This window comes from Eulemur rufifrons, chromosome 5 (genome assembly GCF_041146395.1).
Source record: "Eulemur rufifrons isolate Redbay chromosome 5, OSU_ERuf_1, whole genome shotgun sequence".
NCBI classification, from domain to species: Eukaryota; Metazoa; Chordata; class Mammalia; order Primates; family Lemuridae; genus Eulemur; species Eulemur rufifrons.
In genome coordinates, this window is record NC_090987.1 from 32,505,439 (window position 1) to 32,530,679 (window position 25,241).

Genomic DNA, 25,241 nt, shown 5'->3' on the forward strand with positions numbered 1-25,241 from the left:
AACATTCTTGGCAGTGCTTAATACTCAGCAAAGTATTGTTACTAATAACAAATTACTTCTGACACAAATAACAAAAGATGAAAAATAGGTGTTCAACACTGCAATTGAAAGCAAACACAGTTCTATGTCCCTGTCTCAATAATACTTTCAAAAATATTAAGTAAAAACTGTCAACTGTGATATATCTAACAAATACAAATTCCAATGAAAAACATGGCTGAATACTTTTGTGTGTGTGTGTGCTCAATACTATAGAAGGTACAAAGAGTTGGAGGTTAGCGAAGAAGAGTTAATTTTCTTCTATTAGCCCTTCAAAGTAATTTGTCTTTCCAGTTACAATTGAGCACTTACAGTATATTCAACATTGTGGGAAGTCGCTGGAGATGGGGAAGTGAGAGCAGGACTTGGCTTACTCAGGAAGCACGTTGTCTTGCTCAGAAGTAGGCAAGAAAGGGGAAGTATGAAAACACTGTAGGCAGAGTCATGATAGCAATGTGATGAGATGTGAGAGGATTGTGTAGGAGGAAACCTAAGTGAACAGAGGGAATCTGGGAAGGTTTTCCAGAGAAGTTGATGCCTGAGAATGAGGAGAATTCCTAATGGAGTAAATGGAGGTTGAAAACTTGCCTTGCTATGATGTGGTAGAGATTAGAGATCATATGCATGGAAAATGTAAAAGAATAATTGGTATTTGAAGTATTATAATGAATGATTTTCATTATAATTACAATTATATAATTTTAACTTTATTTTTAACATTGATTTTTAGCATTTTAGAAACAAAACCCATATTTGCAAAGCAAAGAGATCATGAGAGAATGCTATGTGTTGCGGAATTATTTAGTTAATACCAGTAGTTCAGTATGGTCAGATCTAGAAATGCCTTGTGTGCATGCTAGTGTACCTCATTCTAAGGAAACTTGCAACCATTGTAATATCAAATGTTATTAATTATAATTTATTAAGTACCAGTTTTGCCAATTGGTGTATGAACAATACTGTAGACACCATTTCTGTCTTCTCAGAACTTAAGTTTGAGGACAATTTTATCTTTCACTGTGCATAAACCTTTCAGTTATGGGCTAAGCTGAACAGTATTACTGAATTTTTGCTATGTTTAACCCCAATTTAAGCCATAGATATAGAAACTGAACTTATTATATTCAAAGTACAAAAAAAATTTATTAAATCTTAAATAAAAATTAAAAATATAATCTGAAATAAATATTTTAGAATCTGAACATAATTTTTATTACCTGGTATTTTACAAATACATATTTAATACTTTGAAAGTTTTCAAAAGAAGGAAATAATGAAAAATGTTGTATAGTAAAATATTAATTAACTGTAATTCAGATTTTCAGACCCTTCCAGGCCTAGACATGAAAGTAGCTTTGGGTGGAAAGCCTCCAAATTGCTGAAACCTATGTCACTCAGGCTAGAGAAAAAAAAGTGCCAAAGAATGGTCAAATTACAAATGTATTGTTTTTATGTCTCTATTTCTATGTGTGGTAGTGACACTTTGGCATTCATCAAAGGACTTACCAATAGCTCTAGGGGTCTCCAATTTTTTTCTCACTCAAGATATTCAAGGGTACACTCTTAAATGACACGTGGCATCTACTAGTTTCTTCTTTCCAGACTCAGCCCACTATGGGGACATATAGGAGGACATGCTGCCTGTGTTTACCAAAACCTCACTGATGGTACCTACTAAAGGTGTCCAAATACAATTTTTGCTTTTTACTGATGTCCACAGCAAGTGCACTGTCTCTTTCATCCATTTGTTGTAGAATCCTCTGATGCCACCTGCAGCACTGTTAAATCAGCTGGTATGGCCTAAGTTGTCATCGATATCATTGCTTCTGAAGTCTTCTAAGTTTCCCATGAGAGTTGTCATTTAAGACTAAGGAATGAATTATGGAATCTGATCTACAAGTCAAGTTTAGTGATAGACAGCATGCTGTACCCAGAGTATCTGTATTTACATCTCTCCCCTCTTTCTTTGGGTTGACTTTTTTCCCCAGGAATAACATAATACCCCAGTGGAGCCATCAAAATATATTAGTTTGCCATCTTTCCACTACCTTCTAGTATAAGAAAAAAATAAAAAAACCCCACTCATTATCAGCATAAAAGTTCCAGAACCTCTAGAAAAAGAAGGAAAGAAAGCAGGAGGATATGAAAATTCAAATTAGTACACCGTGTTTCAACTCTTAAACAGCAAGTGTTTATAGGAAAATACATACAAAAGATTAGTTATTTCGTTTTGAAATCTGAAAGAGTATATAAAGAATTAGGAAACATATGGGGGAAATGGAGGAAAATAGAGCAAAGGGAGCAACTGAAATCTGTAGAATCAATTGAGATGATAACACTAATTAGAAGCAGTTCTGGATATAGGGAATAATATTCAATAACTCAGTCAATGAGTGAGTGAATCAGTCAATATGAACATCAGTAGTCATGAAGGGATCATGCAAAAATAGATGGAAAATCAAATCTTCAGTCTGGAATTGCGCAAGTCCACCTTGAGAAATTGTGCTGGTAGTAAATATTGGCTGCTTTTGCTTGAAAGATCAGAACAATATAAATCCTTGGCCACCTGCCAATGTATAGTACATGATACATGTTTGAAAACTAGTCACTGCATGTTTGCATCTTGAAATGACATGCTTGTAAGGTGTGCAGATATGTGTGTGGAAGGGGGGCAAGTTTGTGTAGGAGGGGGAGAGAAAAAATAGTTTTAACTCTTTTTTGAGAAAACTCATCAGATACAACAGTAAGAATATAAACCTAAGTTGTTACTCATATTGATAAAAGGTTACTATTTCCTTTTAATTGTTCACATAGCCAATGTATTAATAATTGTGTCCCAAACTGCAAAGATTTCTAAATCCAAGTATTTAAAATAAAACATCCCTGTATTTTTTTTTTGTAGGATGAACGCTCAGTGATTTTTCAAGAATTAGAAACAGCAAAAAGTAAAAGAGTTATTTGCCATGCACAAATAGATGAATTGGATGAGGAATTAAGAGCACAAGAAGAGAGAAAGAGAAGTTTTGATCAGGCACTTGATATTCTAAAGTAAATACTTAAACTTTGTTAAAATATGAAGTATGTGTATTATATTATTAAGAGAAATAAGATCAAATTTCTATATTTAAAATTCATTCTTAATATAGTCCACATACTTTATCATAATTTGATGTGGAATATACATATGATATTGAATAATTTTGGTTACAAAAGCATAATCATAAATCTTTTCATTATTTTTCCTTGGGTTTATTCTTATTTGAATAACTGGGAATGTTTCTCCTTTTCCAAGAATAATAATTGTATTCTTTATGATATTAGTAATATTCTCCATTAATTTCAGATTTATCAGTATTTATATTCCATGTTTAATAATTTAGGGTATCCATAGATACTCCCTTAGAACTGATGTACTCTTCCTAACTCATCTTGGTTCTTATTTCCTATTTTCTAAAACATTGAGAGCTGAACTTGAAGGACTGTTAGAGAAATATGCATTGGTCACATTTAAGAACAATAGTCTAATTTCAATACAGAAGGCAAATATGAGCATTAGCAAAATCATGATGCTTGAGGGATAAAGTGTCAAAAAAAGTTATGTCTAGCCTGATATGATATACGTTAATGGAGTCAAGTCAAGGCACTCATCAAGGATTTATTTAGCTATTACCATAGGGTAAAATCTTATTTCCAACATGATCATGAAGCTTTATATGAAAAAACTAAATCATATTCAGTATATTATGTACAAAATCAAGGAAATATAAAATTTTGAAAGTTATTTATCCACATTGCATAACACCTGTAAGAATATTTTGGGAGTCAAAGGTATAAACCACAAATTATATAATTTACACTACCTCATAAAGATCTAATTCAGGAGCTGATGAAAATTTCTTCTTCAGGTTTCTTACCATTCCAATCCTAACTTCTTTCTCTATACTGTGGCTAGATGATATTGCCTTTCAGAGAAGCATGGTCACCGTGTCCCAGCGAATCAATTCTGTTTCTAAATTTGACAAAACTCTGCCTTCTGATAGGAAAAAGGGAAAACAATAAGCTAATACTATGGTATTACTTACAAAAGTGTTAATTAACATTGGATTATGTCCAATAGGATTTAAAGCTACCATTGAATGACTTGTTATTGTGCCAAGCACTTTGCACAATCTAGGTATCTCATCTTACCCAGTTCTTATAGGAAATTCTTAAATGTATATCATTTCCAAATGAATACTGGGAAATGAAATGATTATCTTAAGATCATACACTGCTAATTAGTGGTAAAGCTCAGCTTAGCTCCATCTTGTTCCAAAGTGTGTGCCCTTCCCACTGACTCCCTAAAGTGGAATTGCAAGGGAAGATTACTGCAGATAGGCTACATTATGAGTAATCTACTGGTATTTTCATTTTCAACCATATCAAGTTAATAATTACTTATTGGGAACTCATAGTGGGCCTGATGCCAGGCCCCGAGAAAGACAGGGAAATGGCTTGGAGGAGGGGCTCCCTTGGAATGCCTACAGAACAGAAGCATGCTGGGTAGGCAACCAAGAGGCAATCCGCTACACTTCTCCATAAGTTTTCTTCCACTTGTGTCATTTAGATGTAGCTCTATGGAAGTTGGCCTTTGGAAGAAAATAGAGAATTTTTCCAAGGCTCTTCAACTCAAGGCCCTTAAAATTTTTTCACTTTGGGTCTTTTTAAATGCATCATAAGCACATTTTAGAAAATAAAATATGAGTTAATTAGTGGCATATGAAATTCTTTCTTCACAGGAAGAAATTTGTATTTGCAAAATTTAAAAAGGAACAGGCACAAATTGTCTTCGATCATTACATGCAAGAGAAAAGAAACTGTGAAGACAGAATGTTAGAGGAAGATCAGAGGTTTAGAATGCTTCTTGCTATAAGGCAAAAAACTCTGGATGAAATTAAAGTAAGTATTATTTTTGACTGTTGTAAGATGAAAGAAAGACAGTGATAGTCAAATTAGCAGCTACTTTGAGACACTCATTTTTCATCCTGAAGTAGCAAGGAAATTTAGATTTTTAAAATAAAATTGTTAGCATAATAAACACATAACTTTTCATTTTTTCTTCTAAGTAATTATAATATATTCACACAGCATATTGTATTTTTCAATGCATTTGGTGTGTACTCTCATTTTATTATCGTACTTTATTTTAATTTGAAGTCTACTAGTGTAAAAATGCAAGTTACATTTGTCCAGAGTCATTTTTATGTTTTTAATAAGCAATATGAGAATGGTTATAGTTTGTTTCTGGATAAACATACTTTGAATGTTTACCAGCCACTTTTTTGAGAAATGACAATAGTTCATGCTCTTTTCCTTTAGAAAAATTTTGCACAATATTTTAATGGCACTGTTAACTTACTAGTTTGAAATAGGGAAATCATGATAAAAACATGTCTTCTCGACCTGAATTTTTACTAATCAAATTTTATAAAGCTGTACATATTAGATTTTTTATAGACTATAACTAAATGATATACATTAAGTTAAATGATTCCTATCCAATTTTACATTTTGCAATAGTTTTTGTTACATTTAATTATCATGAATTAGTACCATATTTTAAAATATTACTTATTTTTGAGAGACACGATGAGAAATTTTTCTCCAAAAGTAAAAAATCTCCTATACTTTATTAAAACTATTTTCTGTGAAAGTTAAGGTAAGTAATATCACAATATACTTTTATCAGCTATTTTTGATCCTCATATTTATATGTTTAAATATGATATTTATATATTCAATTATGATATATATTTCAATTACTTTCCTTTTTACATATTTAAAGACAGTGTTGGTAAAATTTAAAAAATTATTTGGAACCAATATACATTGAATAAACAAGTATGTGGGTAAAAGAACATAACCATCTTTAGTGCTATTTCTGTGGTTCATCCTATAAAAATATTAATAAAAGAATAATTTTGTTAATAACAGTGCTAAGTAACATTCTTCCATTTTAAATGTGGCCATTACATAGAAAAAGATTGTTTGACCTAAAAATATGAAAATAATTGGTGCCATCTAGTGGCAATAAATGATGCCTCCTCTTAGAGGAGTTCCTGAAACTGAGTTTCAGATATGTGAGGTACGAATGAATTGGGGAAGCCTGGACACCAGTGCACCTCTCAAAACAAGAAGCCTTAAGTTATTTACTGACTTAAGCACCATTCCCCACCTCATATTTTATCGCAGCAGTAGAATTAGTTATTTGAATTCAGCCACATTTTCCAATCGTACTGGTGCTGAGAACACAGTTGGATCTCAATAATCATTTATTGACTGGCATTTCAGCACTTTAATGGAAAAATAATAATTAGTGAAATGGCAAAATATGGTCAGCAGGAGAGAAATGAATAAAAAGTTCTGTATAACCAGCCTCTAATTTTTTGAAATTTGCATTTCTTTCCATCAAAAAGGCTGCGCCTGTCTTCCCACACCCAAGTGTACCCATTCCTAGCCATTTGGAAACATCATATGGTCTCATGATTTTTTTTTTCCTGAGCACTGATCTCTATCTGAACTTGTTTTGTTCATTTATTTTTACTCGTTTGTTGTCTGCCTATCTTCTGCTGTAATAATGTATTCTCTATGAGGGCAGGAAATTTTCTGGCGTATTCTTTTCTGTATCCTAAAAGCTCAGAACTATGTCTGGCACAAGGGAAGCACTCAATAAATACTTGTTGAATGAATAAATAAAGAAATGGATGAAGGGATGCTTTTTTTGATTACTTTGCTGTCCAAATGCATGATAGTAGTGAGCATTTCAGAGATATTTTTCATACTGCATCAGCCAGATACTCCTGATACTTTAGCAAACTCAAGTTGTGTGCAGAAGCTGAGTCTCAGTCTCTCTCTCTCTCTCTCTCTCTCTCATGTCTCTTACTCTTTTTCTCACCTTGATAATACATGAGAAATTTCCATTCAGTCTATCTCCCTAGTGAAAATGGTTAAATTGTTTATTGCTTTCTAGCACTTAACTATTCTGTTCAATATCTCAACAATGCTTATAATGTAACCTTAAATTTACAGGAAGTTATCTCTTGTCAGTTTCATGGATAGCTCTTTGTTGTGCACTCACCAGAACCATAATTTGAACATGTCGGGCTTAAAGATTGATACATCTCTTCATTAATTATGCTATTTATCTATGATTATGATCAGTGACTAGACGTTAAATAATGGAAAGATAATATGATTATTCATAACAAACCCCATCTCATCCCTGTTTGGAAATGGGATAAGTTTATAAATGTGTATGTCATGTAAAGCATTCCTGGAAAGAAAAAAGTCTTACTAAGGCATCCATCCTTATAAACCTGGTATTACTAATCTGGGGTGTCCCCTCTGGGCAAAAGAATTGATCATAATTATGGACCATCTGTAGGGATTGTTTAATAAGAGACTTTATAAAAGCCACGATAGAGTTAATAGAGGATGTAAGAAAACACAATATAGAATTAGAAATACAAACATCTAATAAAATATTAATAGTTTAAGAAAAAATATACACAAACTTCAGATAATATACACCATGGTTTGGGAGTTGAATTCCATCTCTCTTCATTAGGCAATTCCATATCATATATCATTAAATGGTAGTGTATTTTTTATGTCATGACATTTTAGTAATTGCCTATAACCTGCAAATCCAATTGTTTAAGATTAAATTTTCAATATAGCTATTCCTCAAAGTACTGGCTACTGATGTTCCCCTTTGCTTTTGGAAAGATCCATACAAAACCAGAGCTTATGTGCAGTGTTTCAATTTGCTATGTATGAACTGTGCTCAGAAGGCTGACTGTCTTTTCTGTCAATGCCTTTCTCTGTGTGTTCTTTCCATAGTCTTGCTCTCTTCTCTGTAATTTAGGTTATGAGAGGGTACAATGAACTACCCTGGAAGAACAATTTCTAGATCGAGTTCTAGCAGAAACAATCTCCCAATACTTTGTAGAGTTTATTGGTTTTTACTTTGCTTCGTATTATCCACTCTCAGGAAATACTTCTTCCCTTGGTTATAACAGCCCCAAATTTGGTTATTAAATTACTTCCTGACCCTTTCACGTGGAAAATTCTTAGCTTAATACAGGAGCAGTGACTCACTGCCTCACTCAGCCACCAGGTATTAAAATAGTAAAAATCAGAAACAAATTTAATCTCTGAGATCATTATAAAGATTATTATAATTTTTATATTATTCTCCTATTGGCCACTCACCATTTATTCATTCTCACAAATATTTTATAAGTACCACTATATTCAAAGCACTAAATGTTGGATGACCAAAACCCTTGCCTCAATTTTAAAAATGCTTCACCAGGAAGAAGGAAGACATGAAAAACAGACTTGAATATAGTGACAACACTCAACTTACAAACAGTAAATTGTGGTGCTTGTCCACTGCCCTGAAAAATGAGAGATTCTTATGAGCAAAAAACATTATATATTCTGTGGTCTCAATTGTGGGAAATGAATGAGTAGTAAGCCTGGAAAAATTTAGAGAAACTGACTAATGAATCTCCCAGGCAAGAATGATAACCTTCCTGCCACCAAAAACTATTTTAATGTAACATGAAATTTTTAAAAATTAGGAACATGCTTTACATAATTAATATCCTTTTAAAAGTACTTCTGATAGGATTAAGTATCAATTAATCACATAATAATATGAATTAGGCTCATCATATTGCTTTTTTAAAGTATCTTGTTAAAATCTATGGCTCTTTGAGGACTGAATATTTTAATTTGAGGACTGGTGGCAAGAGTGTTAATTTTGTATCAGAGAACACTTCATGTTTTTGCACAGGCCCAGTGCTTCAATGATCATAAGTATTTAGAAAGCAGGAAAGAGTAACACTACAATATAGAGGAAGGATAGAACACAAGTATGGTGATACCATAATAAGATTCAATATATTTTGAATGTTGTTTAAAGCATGATCCATTATACAAAAAAGAAACTTCTCTCCTTTTTGTGTTTCTCTCTAGCATTATGTCATTCCTTGTTAATATGTCCCAGAATTGCTGCTAAATACTATGTTAAAGCACTATGTGAAATTTGAATAGACTTTATATTTTTTGCATTAACAATTGCCTGCTATTTTTAGCCTTTTTTTAAAGCACCTTGAAGTACTTATTGCAATTATTTGTCTGTAGTCCACTGTAATTTTTCTATACATTGGTATTTTTTTTCGTATATAGTCGTGCTAGTGCTCTCTGAACATAGTTTAGATATTATGATTTTTGGGGGGACTATTCATTTTCTAGAGGGACTCCCACTTTTGTAATACCTTCTCCCATTGCAGAGTAACAGCAAAAATTTGTGATTTTTTTCTTTTGATCAATTAATAATTATATTATGAGTTTGCAAATATCAAATTGCATTCTTAAATATACATTAATTATTTATGGTTTACCAAAATTTTTATGTGTTACTGGAGTCAATTAGCAACCATTTTATTTAGAATATCTATTGGTATATAGTTCTATTTTGTACTTTGTTAAAGAGGTTGGTATCAGAGAGGTTTACTACAGTTTTTAAAATAAAATTTAGGAAGGGTTGTTTAAGGTTTTTTTTCTTGATCTATGTTGAATTGCATGGGACATTTAGTTCTTTAAATGTTTGAGAACTTCTCCCATGATACTATCAAGATACATAAAGGATCAGAGGGTTTTTTATCCTACTTGTAAGCTAACAAGTTAGCCTACCATAGTTTCAGAGATGCTGGCAGAAGACATGAAACCCCTGGCTGAGAGACAAAGGACTGTATCACTTACTACACAGCAGACAGCATGAGGTTCATGCTCACATAGGTTCCCCTTGGCTTCAAGTCTCATGGGGGTTATCACCCCATGAAAGTGGTCCATGTGGTTGCTACATATATTGGAAATTTTTTTATCACAGCTGAAAAACCCTGGATGTAGAAATCCCCCAATTTTGTGAGGGGGCTTCTAGCACAGTTGCCCAACCCTTGCCTTCCTTGGAGGAAGACATTACATTTCCTATACCAACATCCTTGAAAAGGTAGTTCTGGATAAAAGCTGTCACAAGAAGTGTATGATGAATTCATGGTGAATTACTCCCTGATAGATATTATTTGAGCTTGGCTTTTTGGTAAAGAAAAACTTTATAACAATATATTCAATTTCTTTTTTTGCTTTCTGCATGATTCATGTTTTCTAATTCTACTTGAGTCAATATTATAAAGCTATATTTTTCTAGAAAAGATCATTTTAGCAAGGTTTGCAAATTTATTATCATTAAGTTGTGTGAAATATAATTTCTTCATTTCCTTGCTTCTGTAGTCATACTTCTTGTGCATTAGTCTTTTCTTGTTTTTTTATTTTACTTGATTAACCTTGCTAAATTTTTGCCTTTTGTTTGTTTTTCCACATACTCCAAACTCTAATTTATTTATAAAGATTAATTATTTTTGTTTTCTAATTGATTTTAGCTTTTTTATTTATCAATTATTCCCTTCGATTAACTTTCATAAGTTTCTTTCCTTTTTCTTTCTTTTTTTTTTAATCACTTGAGTTTTCCACTTTGGTTCATTCTTTCTCATTTAATAATCAAAAATAAACTTTTAAAATGATCATATATCCTCTGAATGGAAGTTTGGCAGTTTTAATTTATAGTGCTTTCATTTAATATTTTTACTTGCACATTGACCCAGTCACAATTTAGGAATTTAGCTGCCTTGAGTCCTAAATAAATAAATAAACTATTTAGAAGATTTTTTCATCTCCACCAAGCTGAAAGCCAAGTGTGGTAGGTGTTGTTTAAAAAACATTTTCTTTGATTCTTTTTTAAATTTGAAAACACTATTCCTGACTTACATTTTGTTTTCTGTATTATTAAAAATCTAGGTTTTTTTTTTTTTCCTTTGTCATACTCTGAGATTTGCAGTTTTGTCCTTCACATTAGTGTGAAGCAACTCTCTCTGAAGCACTGGGATTTTGAAGTTACTTGTTTAAGCAGTTAGCTTCCCCTGACTAGTACAATAGAGAAGTCCACATTTGAGCAGAGTCTTGAGAGAGATGTGAGAGTTTGTTATATAGACATTTGAGAGAACATTCCAGGAGACAAACTCTTTTTTTTTCTTTTTTGAGACAGAATCTCACTCTGTTGCTCAGGCTAGAGTGCTGTGGCTTCAGCCTAGCTCACAGCAACCTCAAACTCCTGGGCTCAAGCAATCCTACTGCCTTAATTTATTAAGAGCTCCCTATAAATGAAAAAGCAATACAAAATATTCTAGAAATTATGAGAATTCAGTTTATAAGAACAAATATGCATATTAAATTGATAAATATTTCTGATTATCTCAAGACTTGAATTGATGAAATGATATACCTTAATATAGGAAAAGAGGAAATTATGCTAATATCCAGAGTTATAATAGCTGCATTGGAAATGTAAATTTGTCCATTCCTCCCAGACAGAAATTTTGCAATACGTATTCAAAACCTCCTAAAAGAACATATGCTATAATCTACTATTCAACATTAGGAATATGCCCTATGAAAATGATTAGAAAACTACACAAAAAAATGGTTATTTAGGGATTTCTAAGTGTGCTTTTGTATTAGTAATGGTATATTCGATAAGAATCTCAATAAGAGCTGAGAATATAGGTTCAGTATGTATCATGAAGACCCAGATGAAAGTTTATATGTAATTTGTAAAGCAAAGGAAGACATGAAGAATTTTTAGAGAGTGTAATGTGCTTGGCTGCAGATCTGTAGCAAGATCAATTAGACAGCATTATATAGGATAAAATGAAATGAAAGCACAAGTTGCAGATATAAGTTACAAAAAAGTGATCTGGTAATCAAAGAGAAGTGATGAGGCACTGATGGAACAGGAATAAAGATGTCAACAACAGGGACTGATGTCAAGTTGTTTGTAATATGTGAAGAAAACCATAGAATGTTGTAAGAGGTGGTGTGATTCTGATTGACTAGCAATAATTATGTTGGCATTTTCAGTAAAAAGAACTTTAACGATTGGATTTTCTGAGATGACCTGTTTGGGACATAGTAGAGAAATACATAAGTGGAAATATGTAGCCAATAATTCACTATGTGAGTGTTGGGGAGAAGGAGTAAAAATGGAGTATAAGATGTGAGAGTCAGCCATTGTAATGACAGCTGAAGCCATAGGAGAACGTAAAAGCTTTGGGAAAAAAAAAGTTTGATTTTTTTTTTTTTTAAGACAGAACCTGGGTATGCTACTTATTACATTATTGACTCTCAGCTTTCTATTCAGCATGGTAAATACTGGGGCTGGGGCTTTGCAACTACAGTTCTCCTTTGGCACTTGGCTCTAAGTTAGTCTCTATCAATAGGGGGCATTAGAGGGAGACCGAAAGATTGAAGGAGGAAGAAGAAACTTGTTCGTTACTGTTAATATCTGCTTCCTGTGGGCTTCTGTGTGTTTGTGGTACCTGTCAGCTTCAACCTAGGAAGCAGCAGTTCTTTCCCATAGCTGTACCTTAATACAACTTTCAGCTCTTGCAACACTTGTAGAACCGATTTCTTCTTGTCCTACTGCAGAGACATTGTAATTAGCCAACTGGAGCTCCCTCCTCAGAAGTCTGCATCCCAGGCTTGCAGAGCCTGTTCTCTGAGCCCAGAGACACTAGCATGAGTCCAGAGGTCTGAGTTTCAGCTCCACAGGCGATCTGCAGTGCCAAATATAGCCAAAGTGTTGAATCACATATTCTTAATTTGGCTGTTAGGAGAGTATTGCTGACAGAAGGCGTGGTATCAGTCACCTGGTGAAGGCAGAAGATCAAGTATAAAGGTAAAAGCAGCAATTAGATGAAAACGAAATTAGAGGGCAGTTTTAGAAAACTCTTTGAAGAGCTTTGGTAATAAAAGGAAGTTATATATTTTTATTTGTTTGAAAATTTAAAATTCCAGATATATTTTCCAGCAAAGGGGAAAGAGACAAGATTGAGGGAGAGATTGTATTATAGGCTGTACGATGCAGTTTTGCTTAAGGATTTGGTTCCCATTTCAATTGATGAAAGCTTTGAAGAAAAAAATAATACTTTGAAGAAGAACAAATACTTCCCTTGTGTGAGTACTTCCAGAGTCTGTCATAATGCCTAGTGTATTATAAGTCCTCAAAATTTGCTGAATTGAAGTCCTAATGAAGTGATGCAACACCTAAAAGAAGTGGAAGAGTGAAATTTATATTTCAATTTACTTTGGCAAGGATAAAGGATATTGTTCTCCATCCGTTCATTCATCCACACATTTTTGAAGTTATGTGTTGAGTGTCAGAATCTGTGCAAAATTCTGAGCATGATAAATGAAAGGCAACACCTGATCTCAGTTAGCCTCCCTGAGCAATGGTGAAAGAAACAAGTACAAGTAAATTAAAATAAAGTGTAACAAGTGCTTTTCTTGAATTATGTACAGAATCTCTGGAGTCCAGGAAGAGAGGCTTAAAGTAAATCTGAGAAGGCTTGCTAAGATGGTTATGACAGAAGGAAGTCTTAAAGGGTAAGAACAAGGTAGCCAAGTAAAGAATACTTCACCTGTGAAAACATTAGGAAGAAACCCATACAGGTGTCAAAATAAGGTGCATTTAGGGAACTGCAGGTAGTTGAAAATGTTTGAAGATCAGATGCAGGAAGAAAGGCCATACATATAGGAAGAAGCCACATTATGAAGGCTCTGAATGTTAGACTAAGGAATTAGTGTGATAGGTAATGAATAATTGACCAGAAGGGTAACAAAGCTACCCTTGCAGCTGAGAAAAATACCACTAAAATTATCAGATATTTCCCCTGGTCTGTTGCTGAATGTTGGTGTGGCACTAACAGGCTGCAGGTGGCCTGAGACATTGATCCTATTAGCACTTAGAGTTGTGAAGGGCCTAAGATGGCTGGAGATTGGGCTCAGAAGCCTCTTCCACCAAAGAGCCTTGTCCCTTTGCCTCAGTGTAGTGAAGTGAGTATTTCTTTTTCTATGCATTCCATGACATAAAAATGATTGACTAAGATTGATTGTATGCAATAAGTTGGAGAAGAACAAATAATATTGGATGAAGCAATGCCAATGAAGAATTTAGAGGTGAAATGATGAGGTTCTACTGAGATGAAAGGATGAATTCCAGATTTTTTTTGAATTAATGTAGACAGGACTTGATGACTCTGTGGGTGTTTTTGGGGAAAGAAATTGTCCAAATATATATTAGATTTTTGACTTTGACAAGAGAATAGTAGTGTCAGCATCCAAAAATAGAAACTATGGATTTAGGACTAGGTTTGAAACTGAATTCAATCAAATTTGAGATAACTTTGGAGGAGCTATTTGGGGTCCAGTGCCCAATTGGATGTAAGAATCTAAAACTCAAGGAACAAGAGCTTTGGTGAGACATGGTTGTGGAAATTATAAGCATATGTATTGTCTCAAAGGATTCTTTAGCATATGTATTGTATCAGAGGAAATATTTAATAATACAGAGAAGATTGAGAAGAAAGATCAAGAGACAGCCCTGGTTGGATTATGATGAGATAGAAAAAAGGAGTGAGACTAGAGGAAGCAGAAGGCTCAGAGGTTGTAGTCAGAAAGTGAGGTATAGGCATTTGAAACTTCAGAGGTGGTACCATTCTAGATGATAACAAGTCAGAAGGGTGTCCATGAGTATGAATGGTTAATGGAATGTGGAATTGAAGTTAACTTGCTATAAGTCCATAAATTCTAAGATTAAAATGTTGGATAGATCATCCAGATAGATATTGAAATAAAACAGAATGGTGGTAGAACAAAGGATAGACAGGAAGAGAAGACTGAGTCCCATAGGCCAAGGTCTTCCCTTACTGTGGGACAATGACCAGAAAACCATTAAGTGACAGTGCAATAGGTAAGAGAAGGTATTGTATTCTTTAATCAATATATAGCTCAAAGCAAGGAGAATTTTTACATAAGCATGGGGGGGGTGATGGTTTGGAAGCAATAATGGAGAGTGAGGAATATGGTAACAGTAACTAGACTTTCTAGTATATGGGACTTTGAGAAACTAATATTCTCTAATTCAGGCCCAGGTTAAGTTAATGCAAACAGTTGTACCCAGTATTCTATAATGGGATGAAATATATCTGAGCTTGTTTACCAAGGAATAGCACTTCCATTGGAAAGGTTTAGAATGGGATAATTATTCAGCTCAATAATACAGTATATATTAAATCTCTGGTACATAGAATACACCGTTCTAGATACTGAGGATTGTTAGAATAAAGAGCAGCCCTTAACTCTGGTAAGTGTGTTAGCCTCACAGAGGAGAGAGAATCACAAACATCATTTTAATACATTGTGCTAACCAGAGACACAATCAAAGGAAGAGGAAGTGTTAAAATACAACTTCTAAATTGTGTCACCTTTTCTCTTACCGGAAAAGTTTTCAAGGAGAGAAAGTGAGTTACTGGGATTACCAAGACTTATATAATGTTGCCTCACCTAGACCATTATTAATGACATCAACAAAAATATATTATATCATGTTATTATAAATATGAACTTATATAAGTGTCTATAATCAAGAATTTTTAAAAATCACACAAAATGGGCCCACTAGTGCTGAATAACATAATACACTATTTGTTTTTAATCTTGGTTGTTCATATAATTAAAAAGACCTCCAGTTGTTCTGTCCACCTTCCTTTAAATTGTATGAATTTTACTTGAGTTGTTACCTTCAAGAAGGTCACTTCATCTTGCTTTGAGAAAAATGAATTTAATGTTGCATAAATGAGATATCTACAGGGTTATAATGTTCATAAGCATAGATCTTAGCCTAAAGTGTTCAACCAGAGTCAGGAAATTGTTTTCAGTTACCAAGAGTTTCTGGTTTGTTTCTGCTTCTTTAAGCTTTTCAGGAGACATAGCGATAGAGAGATAGACAAAGGAAAGAGAGAGAGAGAGAGAGAGAGAGAGAGAAGCTAGCTCTCACTTTCTTGTTGTGAGTCATCAGTGGCACCACGTGTTCACTGTTAGAGTGTTAGAGTTAGGATTTTTGAATCTGGCCCTGATGCTCTGACAAATATCACAGATGTGACTTGCACAGTGTCCTGTGGGGAGTGTTGTTAACATTACCCAGATAGCCCTCCCACTGTCTGATTTATTTGCTTATAGAGAGCATGTATACCTGACCTCCTGAGGGAGCTGCATATCTCAAATTTGGGTGCCATGATAATAATAACAGTTTGAGAGAAAATGAAATAGGCTATAAAGAGAAAGGAAATGGAATATATAAACTATTGTACAGTGTCATGTTCATTTTCAGTACTATATAAAATAATGAAAATGTTTTTCAATAACCTTTGTTGATTTTTATAATGTGAAACACACTTTATGGAAAAAGACAATGAATGCACAAAGCAAAAAAAAATTAGTAAAAATACTTTTAGCTTTTGACTCAAATTTCTGCATTGTTCCCCATAAGTTTAGATTAGAGTTGAATTCTGAAATAGAACAACTTTAAGATAAAGGATCGTTTTATTCTACCTTTGGCAATCCAGGTTGCTCTTTCAGGGTTCAAGTACAAGCAGTATCCCTTTGATAAAGCAATCCAGTGTGGTAGGTAGGTAAGGTTTTATTTTTCTAATTTTACAGTTGCAGTTGGGGAACTTGAACTTAGAGACATTAAATAAGACTTTCTCATAATCACTCAGCTTTTAAGTTACATATCTGGGATTATAATGGGTTCCTTTTCTACTAGCCCTCCCCGCCCCCAACAAACACATAAATATCCTGAAAGCCTTCCACAAATAGTAAAGCAGTAGGCTAGCATTACCACTCCCCACAGGTGCCCATGGCCTTGTATTGGCCATTGTTCTTTAGGTACTAGGATCAAACAAGGGAAATTAAAGCCCAACAGGACTTGGAATAACTTTAGTGATGAAGTGTCTTTCTGCAGTGAAAACATAGACAGAACACAAATAATATATCAACCCTTTCTCAAAATTTTCATTAGTGAATCAGGATTATGTTTACAAGGAACCCTTTAGTCAGGCACATAGAACAAAAGTATCGCCCGATTTTAGTTTGTTCCTGTCCCAACATCATAACCATCACCTGTGGGATGCAACAGGCAAGTTGTGCATGTTGGGGAGGGAATATTGTCAGGACTTATGAGGCAAGAAAATGTAGCAACAGAATTTGCTCCCCTAACTTAAATAAATTTGTGTGCTCAGTTTTTGACATCTTGACATGTGGTGGCACTGTACCTATAATACCCAGAAATTAAACAAACTGCCCAGCCAGAGGGCACAGTCCCCACCAGACTGCCCTCACTTCAGACACCAGCTGGCTGCAAATTCGAGGGTCCCCACAACCACTCTTGGTTTCAATAGTTTTCTAGAAAGCTCACAAAACTCAGAAAGCATTATGCTTACGATTATAGTTTTATCACAGTAAAAGGATACAAATTAAAATTAGCCAAAGGGAAACACATAGCACTGAGTCCAGGAGAGGTCCAAATACAAAGTGTCAGTTTATCTTCGCCCTGTGGAGTCAAGGATGGATAGCGTTACCTCCTCTCTGCTAGGAGATGTGACAACACACAAAGAGGATTGACAAGCAGGGAAGACTTTCACATCCAGATTTTTTATTGGGGCCCAGTTACATATAGCCCACATGGCTGACCGTTGTTCTCCAGCCCTCCTGAAGTTCAGGATAATCCAGAGGTTGGATTGATACTGTGTAACCCACAGTCCCCATCATAAATCACATTTTTAAGACTGTCCAGTGGCCAAAGCCTCCAGAGAGGTAAAGACATTTCAGGGGCCTAGTGATCATCTCCCAATAGGTAAAGACAAAGGCCAGACCTCTCTTTAGGTGATTCTATACTACACATAAAATGACTAAAGGAAATCAGTCTTCACTTGACATCTTGGAGCATAAGTCTTCACCCACATTCACCATCTAGAGGACGCAGATGAATATGTAGAATTATATAGATATTACATTTCCAGTAGGGGAAAGGGAAATAGTGAAAAAAAATCAGTGTAAGTTTTACCATAGGACTCCATCTAACAAATATAGCAACACAATCTGTTGATCTAAGAAGTTATTTAATTTATGATCAAGTATAATCCTAGAGATCTGACTTTTAGGTGAGAAATTATTCTAGTTGCTGTTCCAGTGCCTGTGGTAAGGGGAAGGTATATGGAAAAGATTCAAGGAAAAAATATCCATGCTTCTGGTTAAGACCAATGGAGATATATTTATCTGGACTACAAAACACAAGTGAAAAATCAAGGTTGGCAAGAAAAGATATGCAGAATCGAATTATGTACATGTTGAGTTTGATATTCATGGTTGTTCATGGAATGAGAGGTCTAATTGACAGTTGAACATAAGAAACTAATCTTTCCTCTTGATAACCAGGGTAATCTCTGTCTCAGCATTGGTCTTTTTTTGTACCAAATTCTCTAAGTGTTGTATTACAGCTTTTTAACTCAAGGGAGAATCACCTGAAACCCATGGAAGTTGGCTTCAGAGATCCACAGATTTAGGTAAAAGATGAGTTAGACAAGAGGTAGTAGGAGATCATATAGATGCATGTGTGAATTATGTATTATCTAGAATTATACACTTTACTAACTTTTTCTTTAGTATAGATAGTTGAAATTGTATTTTTCATTTGCATGTAGCCAAATATTGCAGAAATAGTTAAACAACTAGAGAAATGAATCACGAGGATCGTCATCATGGAAATTAAGTATCTGTTATATGAAATCGATTAGATGAAACTGTAATGATTTCATTGGAGAAAGCAAGAACACATGAGAAAAAAGTGATGGGAAGAAAGGAAAAAGGTTCAAGCAGGTTAAATGCAAAATTGAAACACGGAATTTGTTTTATTAAATAGGGAAAGAATGAGTGTGCAGTGTGTGTGTGTGTGTGTGTGTGTGCACGCATGCGCGTGCATGTGTATTCAGAAGTTAGGATTTGTGAATGTGAAGTTATTAGCATGCAGGAGTTAGTTGAAATTAGAAGTAAGCATTGACTTTCCCAGGAGGGTGTGCAGGAGGATAAGCAAAGATATTGCTGGTGCTCAAACATCACACCTCAATAGTTAGCAGCTCAACCACTGGCGTCAGATGGCTCTTGGTTCTAATCCTGACTCCAGATTTTCCTATTTCATTATCTTGGGCAAATTACATAACAACTGTAAGTGATAATTTTCTACTGATCATATAGTTATAAAGATTATCAGAGATATTTATAAAGCACTTATTTCATTGCTTGAAAGATAATAAGCACTCAATACACGTTAGCACCTATGTATAAAGGTCAAGGTATATTTACCCAGTGCTATGGTTTGAATGTTTATCCCCTCCAAAATTCAAGCTAAAATTTAATTGCCATTGTAACAGTATTAAGAGGTGGGACTTCTGAGAGGTGATTAGGCCATGGAGGCTCTGCCCTCTTGGGTGGGATCAATGTCGTTATAGAAGGGTGAGCTCAGCCTGCTTTTGCTTCTTTGCCCTTCTGCCTTTTTCCATGTGATGGTGCAGCAAGAAGACCCTCACCAGATGCCAGGGCCTTGATCTCAGTCTTCCCAGCATCCAGAACTGGGAGAACATAAGTATTTGTTCATTGTAAATTACCTAGTCTCAGGTATTCCATTATAGCAGCACAAAACAGGTTGAGACACTGAGTATACAAATGAATGAATATAATCAGGCTCTGTAAATCAAGAATAAAGGAAGTATAATCACTTAAATATAGATAACTGTAATATCTTTTAGATAAACTATGGTAATTAGATGTATTTAGTAATGAATTTAATACTATTTTCAGAAAATATATTGATATAAATTTAGAAGCTACTTCCTTTACTGATCCAGAATTCTATGTGAGATAAGACATCCCAGAAATCACCTATAAAACTGTAAAAAATATTGCAATATTTTGTACAATGCAGAGTTAGGAAAGACATGTCAACCTGAAGAATTTCAAAGAAATCATTTCACAGTAGATTGTCTACTATGTGAATTCCTTTGCATGTAAATATGGATACTCTTTATTCAGTTGTTTAAATTACATTTATATTTAACAAAATCCTTAATTGGATAATTTTAATTTCCAAGACTCCTTCTCCTCTGCCATACCCCTGCTCAATGGCTGCCTCCTCCAAGGTCTCCTCAGATCTCCTTGTTAGACTCGGTGGTCCATCCTCTCTGCTCCCATTGGGTCTTAGAGAGGATGTCACTCTTTGCAGTTTATTATAATTTTCTATTGGAAGAAGTGCCTCTATTCTAAGATTGTAATAACCTTGCTGGCAAGGATAGTGTCTTTTCTTTTTCCCCAATGCCTCTCAGAGTGCTTTGATGTAAAAATGATTTATTAATGTTCATATTATGTATTTTTTAACTTGACCACAACTCTATTAAGTGAGACAGTGTTAGTCATGAGAAAATTAAGTTTAGTGAGATTAGTGTCTTACCCATGGTCAAACTCAAGTTCTTTTTCAATTAATTAATTTATCTATATCTAACTTTTTATATTATCTAGCTGCTACTTATATTTTTTCTTTAGTTTTTTATTGAATACATACTGTATTTGACTCTGTCAGGTTGAGGGAGACTTACATGTTAATATGAAGGTTGTGGATGATATAAGTTTAATGGTCAACTATAGTCCCAATGAAGAAGTGACTGTTTGCATGTTCCCACATTACTTATATCATTTATTTAATTTAATTCAATTTAAAGGTGGTTATGAAGACTGCAGTTATGGCTAAAGACATATTTTTAATTTATAATTTACCAATTCCTAATATATAAAAAAACCTACAATTTTACCATATGTTTAAAGTATTACTAATTTCTCTGTTGCCTTTGGAAATTAAGATAACCATTTCTATTTCTTAAATCTATGAAGCTGATGATATACTATCACTCAAAATAATTTTTACTTAAATATAGATATTAATTTCACTATACTTTTTGCCCTAATCATTGATTTTAATTTGCCTATATCTCATTTTATTTTTTTCTATCTCATATTATTCCTGGAAACAGTTTATTTGGTTATTATTCAGAAATATAGGTACTGAGGAATATGTACATATCTCCAATGAATACTTGAAGACCAAATATTAAAAATTTGAATTTCCTATGCATGTGAAACCTCTTAAATGCATACCTATAAAAAATATAATCACCAAGGGAAGTTCCAATATAATATTAGAAAGGAAAATGGATCTGTAATATCATATATTTTTGTATGATTCCTTGCATTCATAGAATCCTGACAGAAGACTTATATTGCCTGCTCTAAACCTTACTCTCTCATTATAGAAAATAGATAAAAAAGCATTCTTATAACACTTGAAAATGAATTCAATGTTGAAATAATTATCATTGATGACTTTTTATAAGACATATGGGGTAATTTTTTAGGACAAAACTTTCTAAACAAACATTTGTTGAGCCTTTACTATTAAATAGGCATTGTATGACTTAGATAAAGATCTTGTCTCCAAAGAACTCATTATCTACTGGGGAAGCCTGACATCAAAATATACAACAATAATAAAATATGGCAAATCTAGTAATAGATATATGTGTAGAGTAGCATTATGGGAGCATCCAGCCCAACCTCAGAGGTCAGTAGAAGAAGGAATTCTGAAGGAGGTGACATGATTTCTTAGGAGCGTATGAGAGAGAGCCAAGCATAGTGGAACATAAAGAAAAGAATGGTAGATGAATTAATTTATAAGGGGTAAAGTACATTTCAGTAGAAGGAATTAATATGTTGCTGAACTATTGGGATTTCATTGGAGATAATAAGAGAGAGAAATGACCAAGAATAAATAAAAAGATTGAAAAATGAAAGGAAGAAGACATGTAAGAATCTAGCTGATGTTTCAGAGCAGATATTCACATGGGATACCAAGCTTCAAGTGTGAAGAATGTCCTCTTACCATACTCAGCTTCTCCAATATGAAAGTGGAACAGGAAATTTTGTGATTTTTTTCCATTTCTGAAATTGTTCAGTAGGTAGCCAGCTCTGCTTAACCTTGCATCAAATGTCTACCTTGGAAATATGCAAGCCATCTCCAGTTTGTAACATATTTAGAATGTATAAGCTTTTTTTTCAGTGATGGTTTCATGCTAAATACATGCACTTAGAGAAATAATGATTGAAAATATTTGCCCAGAAAAGCGAATTATGAAAAGAAATATACAAGACATAAAAAATTATGAAATTACATCTATTTATGGTTTTAGAAGAGTCTCTGTTCAATTGCACAGACCGCATCACTCAAATTCCGCCTAGGTGCAAAGGAGTTCAGTTTATATTAGGCAAGGTTCAGTCACAGAACAGAACCTTAAAAGGCTCTGAGCAGTATGGGAATTAGGGATGTATTATAGGAATTTAACCTAACACACAAGTGAAAGAAGCTTGAATTAAAGGTCTAGAAGGGGGAAATGGAAGATTAGAGAGTCACTAACAAATCTTCCAAAGCACTAGAATAGGTGGAAAACTCTAAGCTTCCTGGAATTCTAAGAAGCCAAGTGCATCTGGCCACTGAATTAGAACCATAAAGAGGGAGCTCATGGAGAGATCTATAGGAAGCTGCTTCTTTAAAGCGTCAACTACCTTTGTGGGTCCACAGCCAAGCATTTGCTGATGAGCTACTGTTAGCAAGGTCAATAGTCAGTATATGATCTGGGTGCAGAGCAGAGGAGAATAAGGGCACACTGGTGTCCCCTGGATATCTCCATATCTATCCAACAACCAAGATTATGGTTACCACTTCACTATGACTTCTGAATACCCCACAAATTCCACATATTTTTCCCTTTGGCCTACTCTAACTTGGAACCATACAGTGAAGTTGGAAATGTAGTTCCCAAGTAAACCAAGTTAATCATAATATGATTCAATACATCCTGCCCCTTTAAGATTGGCATCCACACATGCCTTTTAAGAGTATATTTAATTTCCAAATAAAGTCAATTGAAAATAATTCTTATGTTAAAACTATTCCCCATACAACAAAAACATGGCAATCATTTAGCCAAAACAGAGTACACTGTCCATAGCGATTTGTACATTTAGCTAAGTAACACTTCCTGTGTGCTATCTTGTAATTTAAATACCAAGGTATAAGGCTAACCAAAAATAATACATCTTGTGTTAAAAATTACTGGAAAAGGGTAGGAAAAAGAACTTACACATATAAATACATATATATATGAACATGAACACATATATAACATGCAAATATATTCACATCAAAACAAAGAAAAAATAATCATAACCTAAAAACTGTGGTTTTTGTTTCTGTGACTGCCTACATGCTCACAGCTGGTATTTATAACTCTATTCATCTATTACTTACACTCTTTGCCCTCAGTAAATGAGTCATCTTGTTGTAGTTGCTCATTTTTGCAGATGACCCAAATCTTCATTTCTATAGGGTTTGTGTCATTAGCCACCATGTCTGTGTTGGTTGTAATTTTTTATTTACTTTTATCATAGGTCAAGGAGTACTAACTGCTGGCCCAAGGAAACTCCTGTATTTCAGGCATACTCCTCCTTACTTGCACTGTATAGTAGAGACTCAATTTTGCCTTGAGAATCATGATCAATCACTCAGACCACTGGAGTATCACAATTTTTGCCTGTTTATTCACTGGTATCAGGATCCCAAAAGGATCAGATGGAAGTTTCAATTTCTACTTCAACAAAGCCATTACTTTATCCTTGAAGAAACTTCCAGGTGTGGAAATAAGAGAAATACCCTGACCATTGTATTCATTTTCTACTCCTGCCATACCAAATTTCCACAAACTAAGATGCTTAATATAATATCCATTTAATTATCTCATAGTTCTATTGATGAGAAGTCTGGCAAGTTTGGCTGAAACCAAGGTATTGGCAGGGTTGTATTTTTACTGGAAGTTCTAGGGGAGAATCTGCCTCCAAGTACTTGTGGTTGTAAAACTGAAGTCTCCGTTTAGTTGCTTGTTATTCACTGAGACCATTCTTAGACCTAGAGACCTTTCTGTGGCACTCACATGTGGCCCCTTATACTTCAGAATCTGCAGATGGATCAAATCCTTCTCGCTTTTGGAATATCTCTGATCTCCTCTTTTGTTTCATCTTTCCTGCTTCCCTCTTCTGCCATCTGCTGCTGCTTTTAAGTTCTCATGTGATTACATTGGGTTTGCTTGCATAATCCAGGATAATCTCCCTATTTTAATAACATTTGAATAATACACTTAATTCCATTTGTGAAGTCCTTTCTCAGCAGTACCTCAAGTAATGTTTGAATTACTGGAGGATAGGAGTCTTAGTGGGAGAACTTTAAAATTTTGACTACCATAACCATGAATCCTGGACCATGCATTGATTGCTGATTTAGAGCATTTACTATATCCTAGAGGATAGTCCCCTATCCTGCCTTGTGCTTTTACCCACCACATCTGAATCCACCATTTTATCACATTGTCTCTGCTGGTTTAGTGATATCATTTGGTTCCTGCCACTTCAGCATTCCTTTAGTCCCATTGAATTTAAATAATTGATTTTGGTATTTCCTGTAATCATTCCTGGCCTGCAAAGACTAACCACTACAGATCCCTTTAATAATGTTGGTGTCTCCTTCCCTATTGTATTTTTCAAAGCCTTGGTGAAGGGAGCATCCTACGGACCTTTCCAGGGAATATAGGCAGAAGTTCATAAGTAGGTCTCACATAGTAAATCCACTTCAGGATTCTGATATACCTAAGACTTTGGCTGTCTTCTTCTGTATGTATGCCAAGGAAATTCTAGCATTTCAACTTCATTTCATACTGGTCAATTTTGGGTTCTAGTTTTAGCTGACTCATTAAGCAAGTGGAATTTCTTCAGTCTGCTCAAGATAACACATTCTCAGGATTCTGATATACCTAAGACTTTGGCTGTCTTCTTCTGTATGTATGCCAAGGAAATTCTAGCATTTCAACTTCATTTCATACTGGTCAATTTTGGGTTCTAGTTTTAGCTGACTCATTAAGCAAGTGGAATTTCTTCAGTCTGCTCAAGATAACACATTCAATTTAAGACCCCTTCTTAGTGCGACCGTAGGAATAAATTTGGCCTGATCTAACCTTATTTTCTTTTACCCTAAACCAACATCTTTAGGGTAC

The 25,241-nt window shown here is 34.3% G+C and overlaps 1 protein-coding gene across 1 annotated transcript in view; it reads left to right on the forward strand.

The window, feature by feature from the left end:
- Positions 1 to 25,241, forward strand: part of CCDC178 (coiled-coil domain containing 178) — a 353,748-nt gene that overhangs the window by 131,789 nt on the left and 196,718 nt on the right. The window contains exons 17-18 of the mRNA XM_069467842.1: positions 2,942 to 3,087; positions 4,818 to 4,977. Coding sequence (XP_069323943.1) covers positions 2,942 to 3,087; positions 4,818 to 4,977 — 306 coding nt within the window. The remainder of the gene's footprint in view (positions 1 to 2,941; positions 3,088 to 4,817; positions 4,978 to 25,241) is intronic.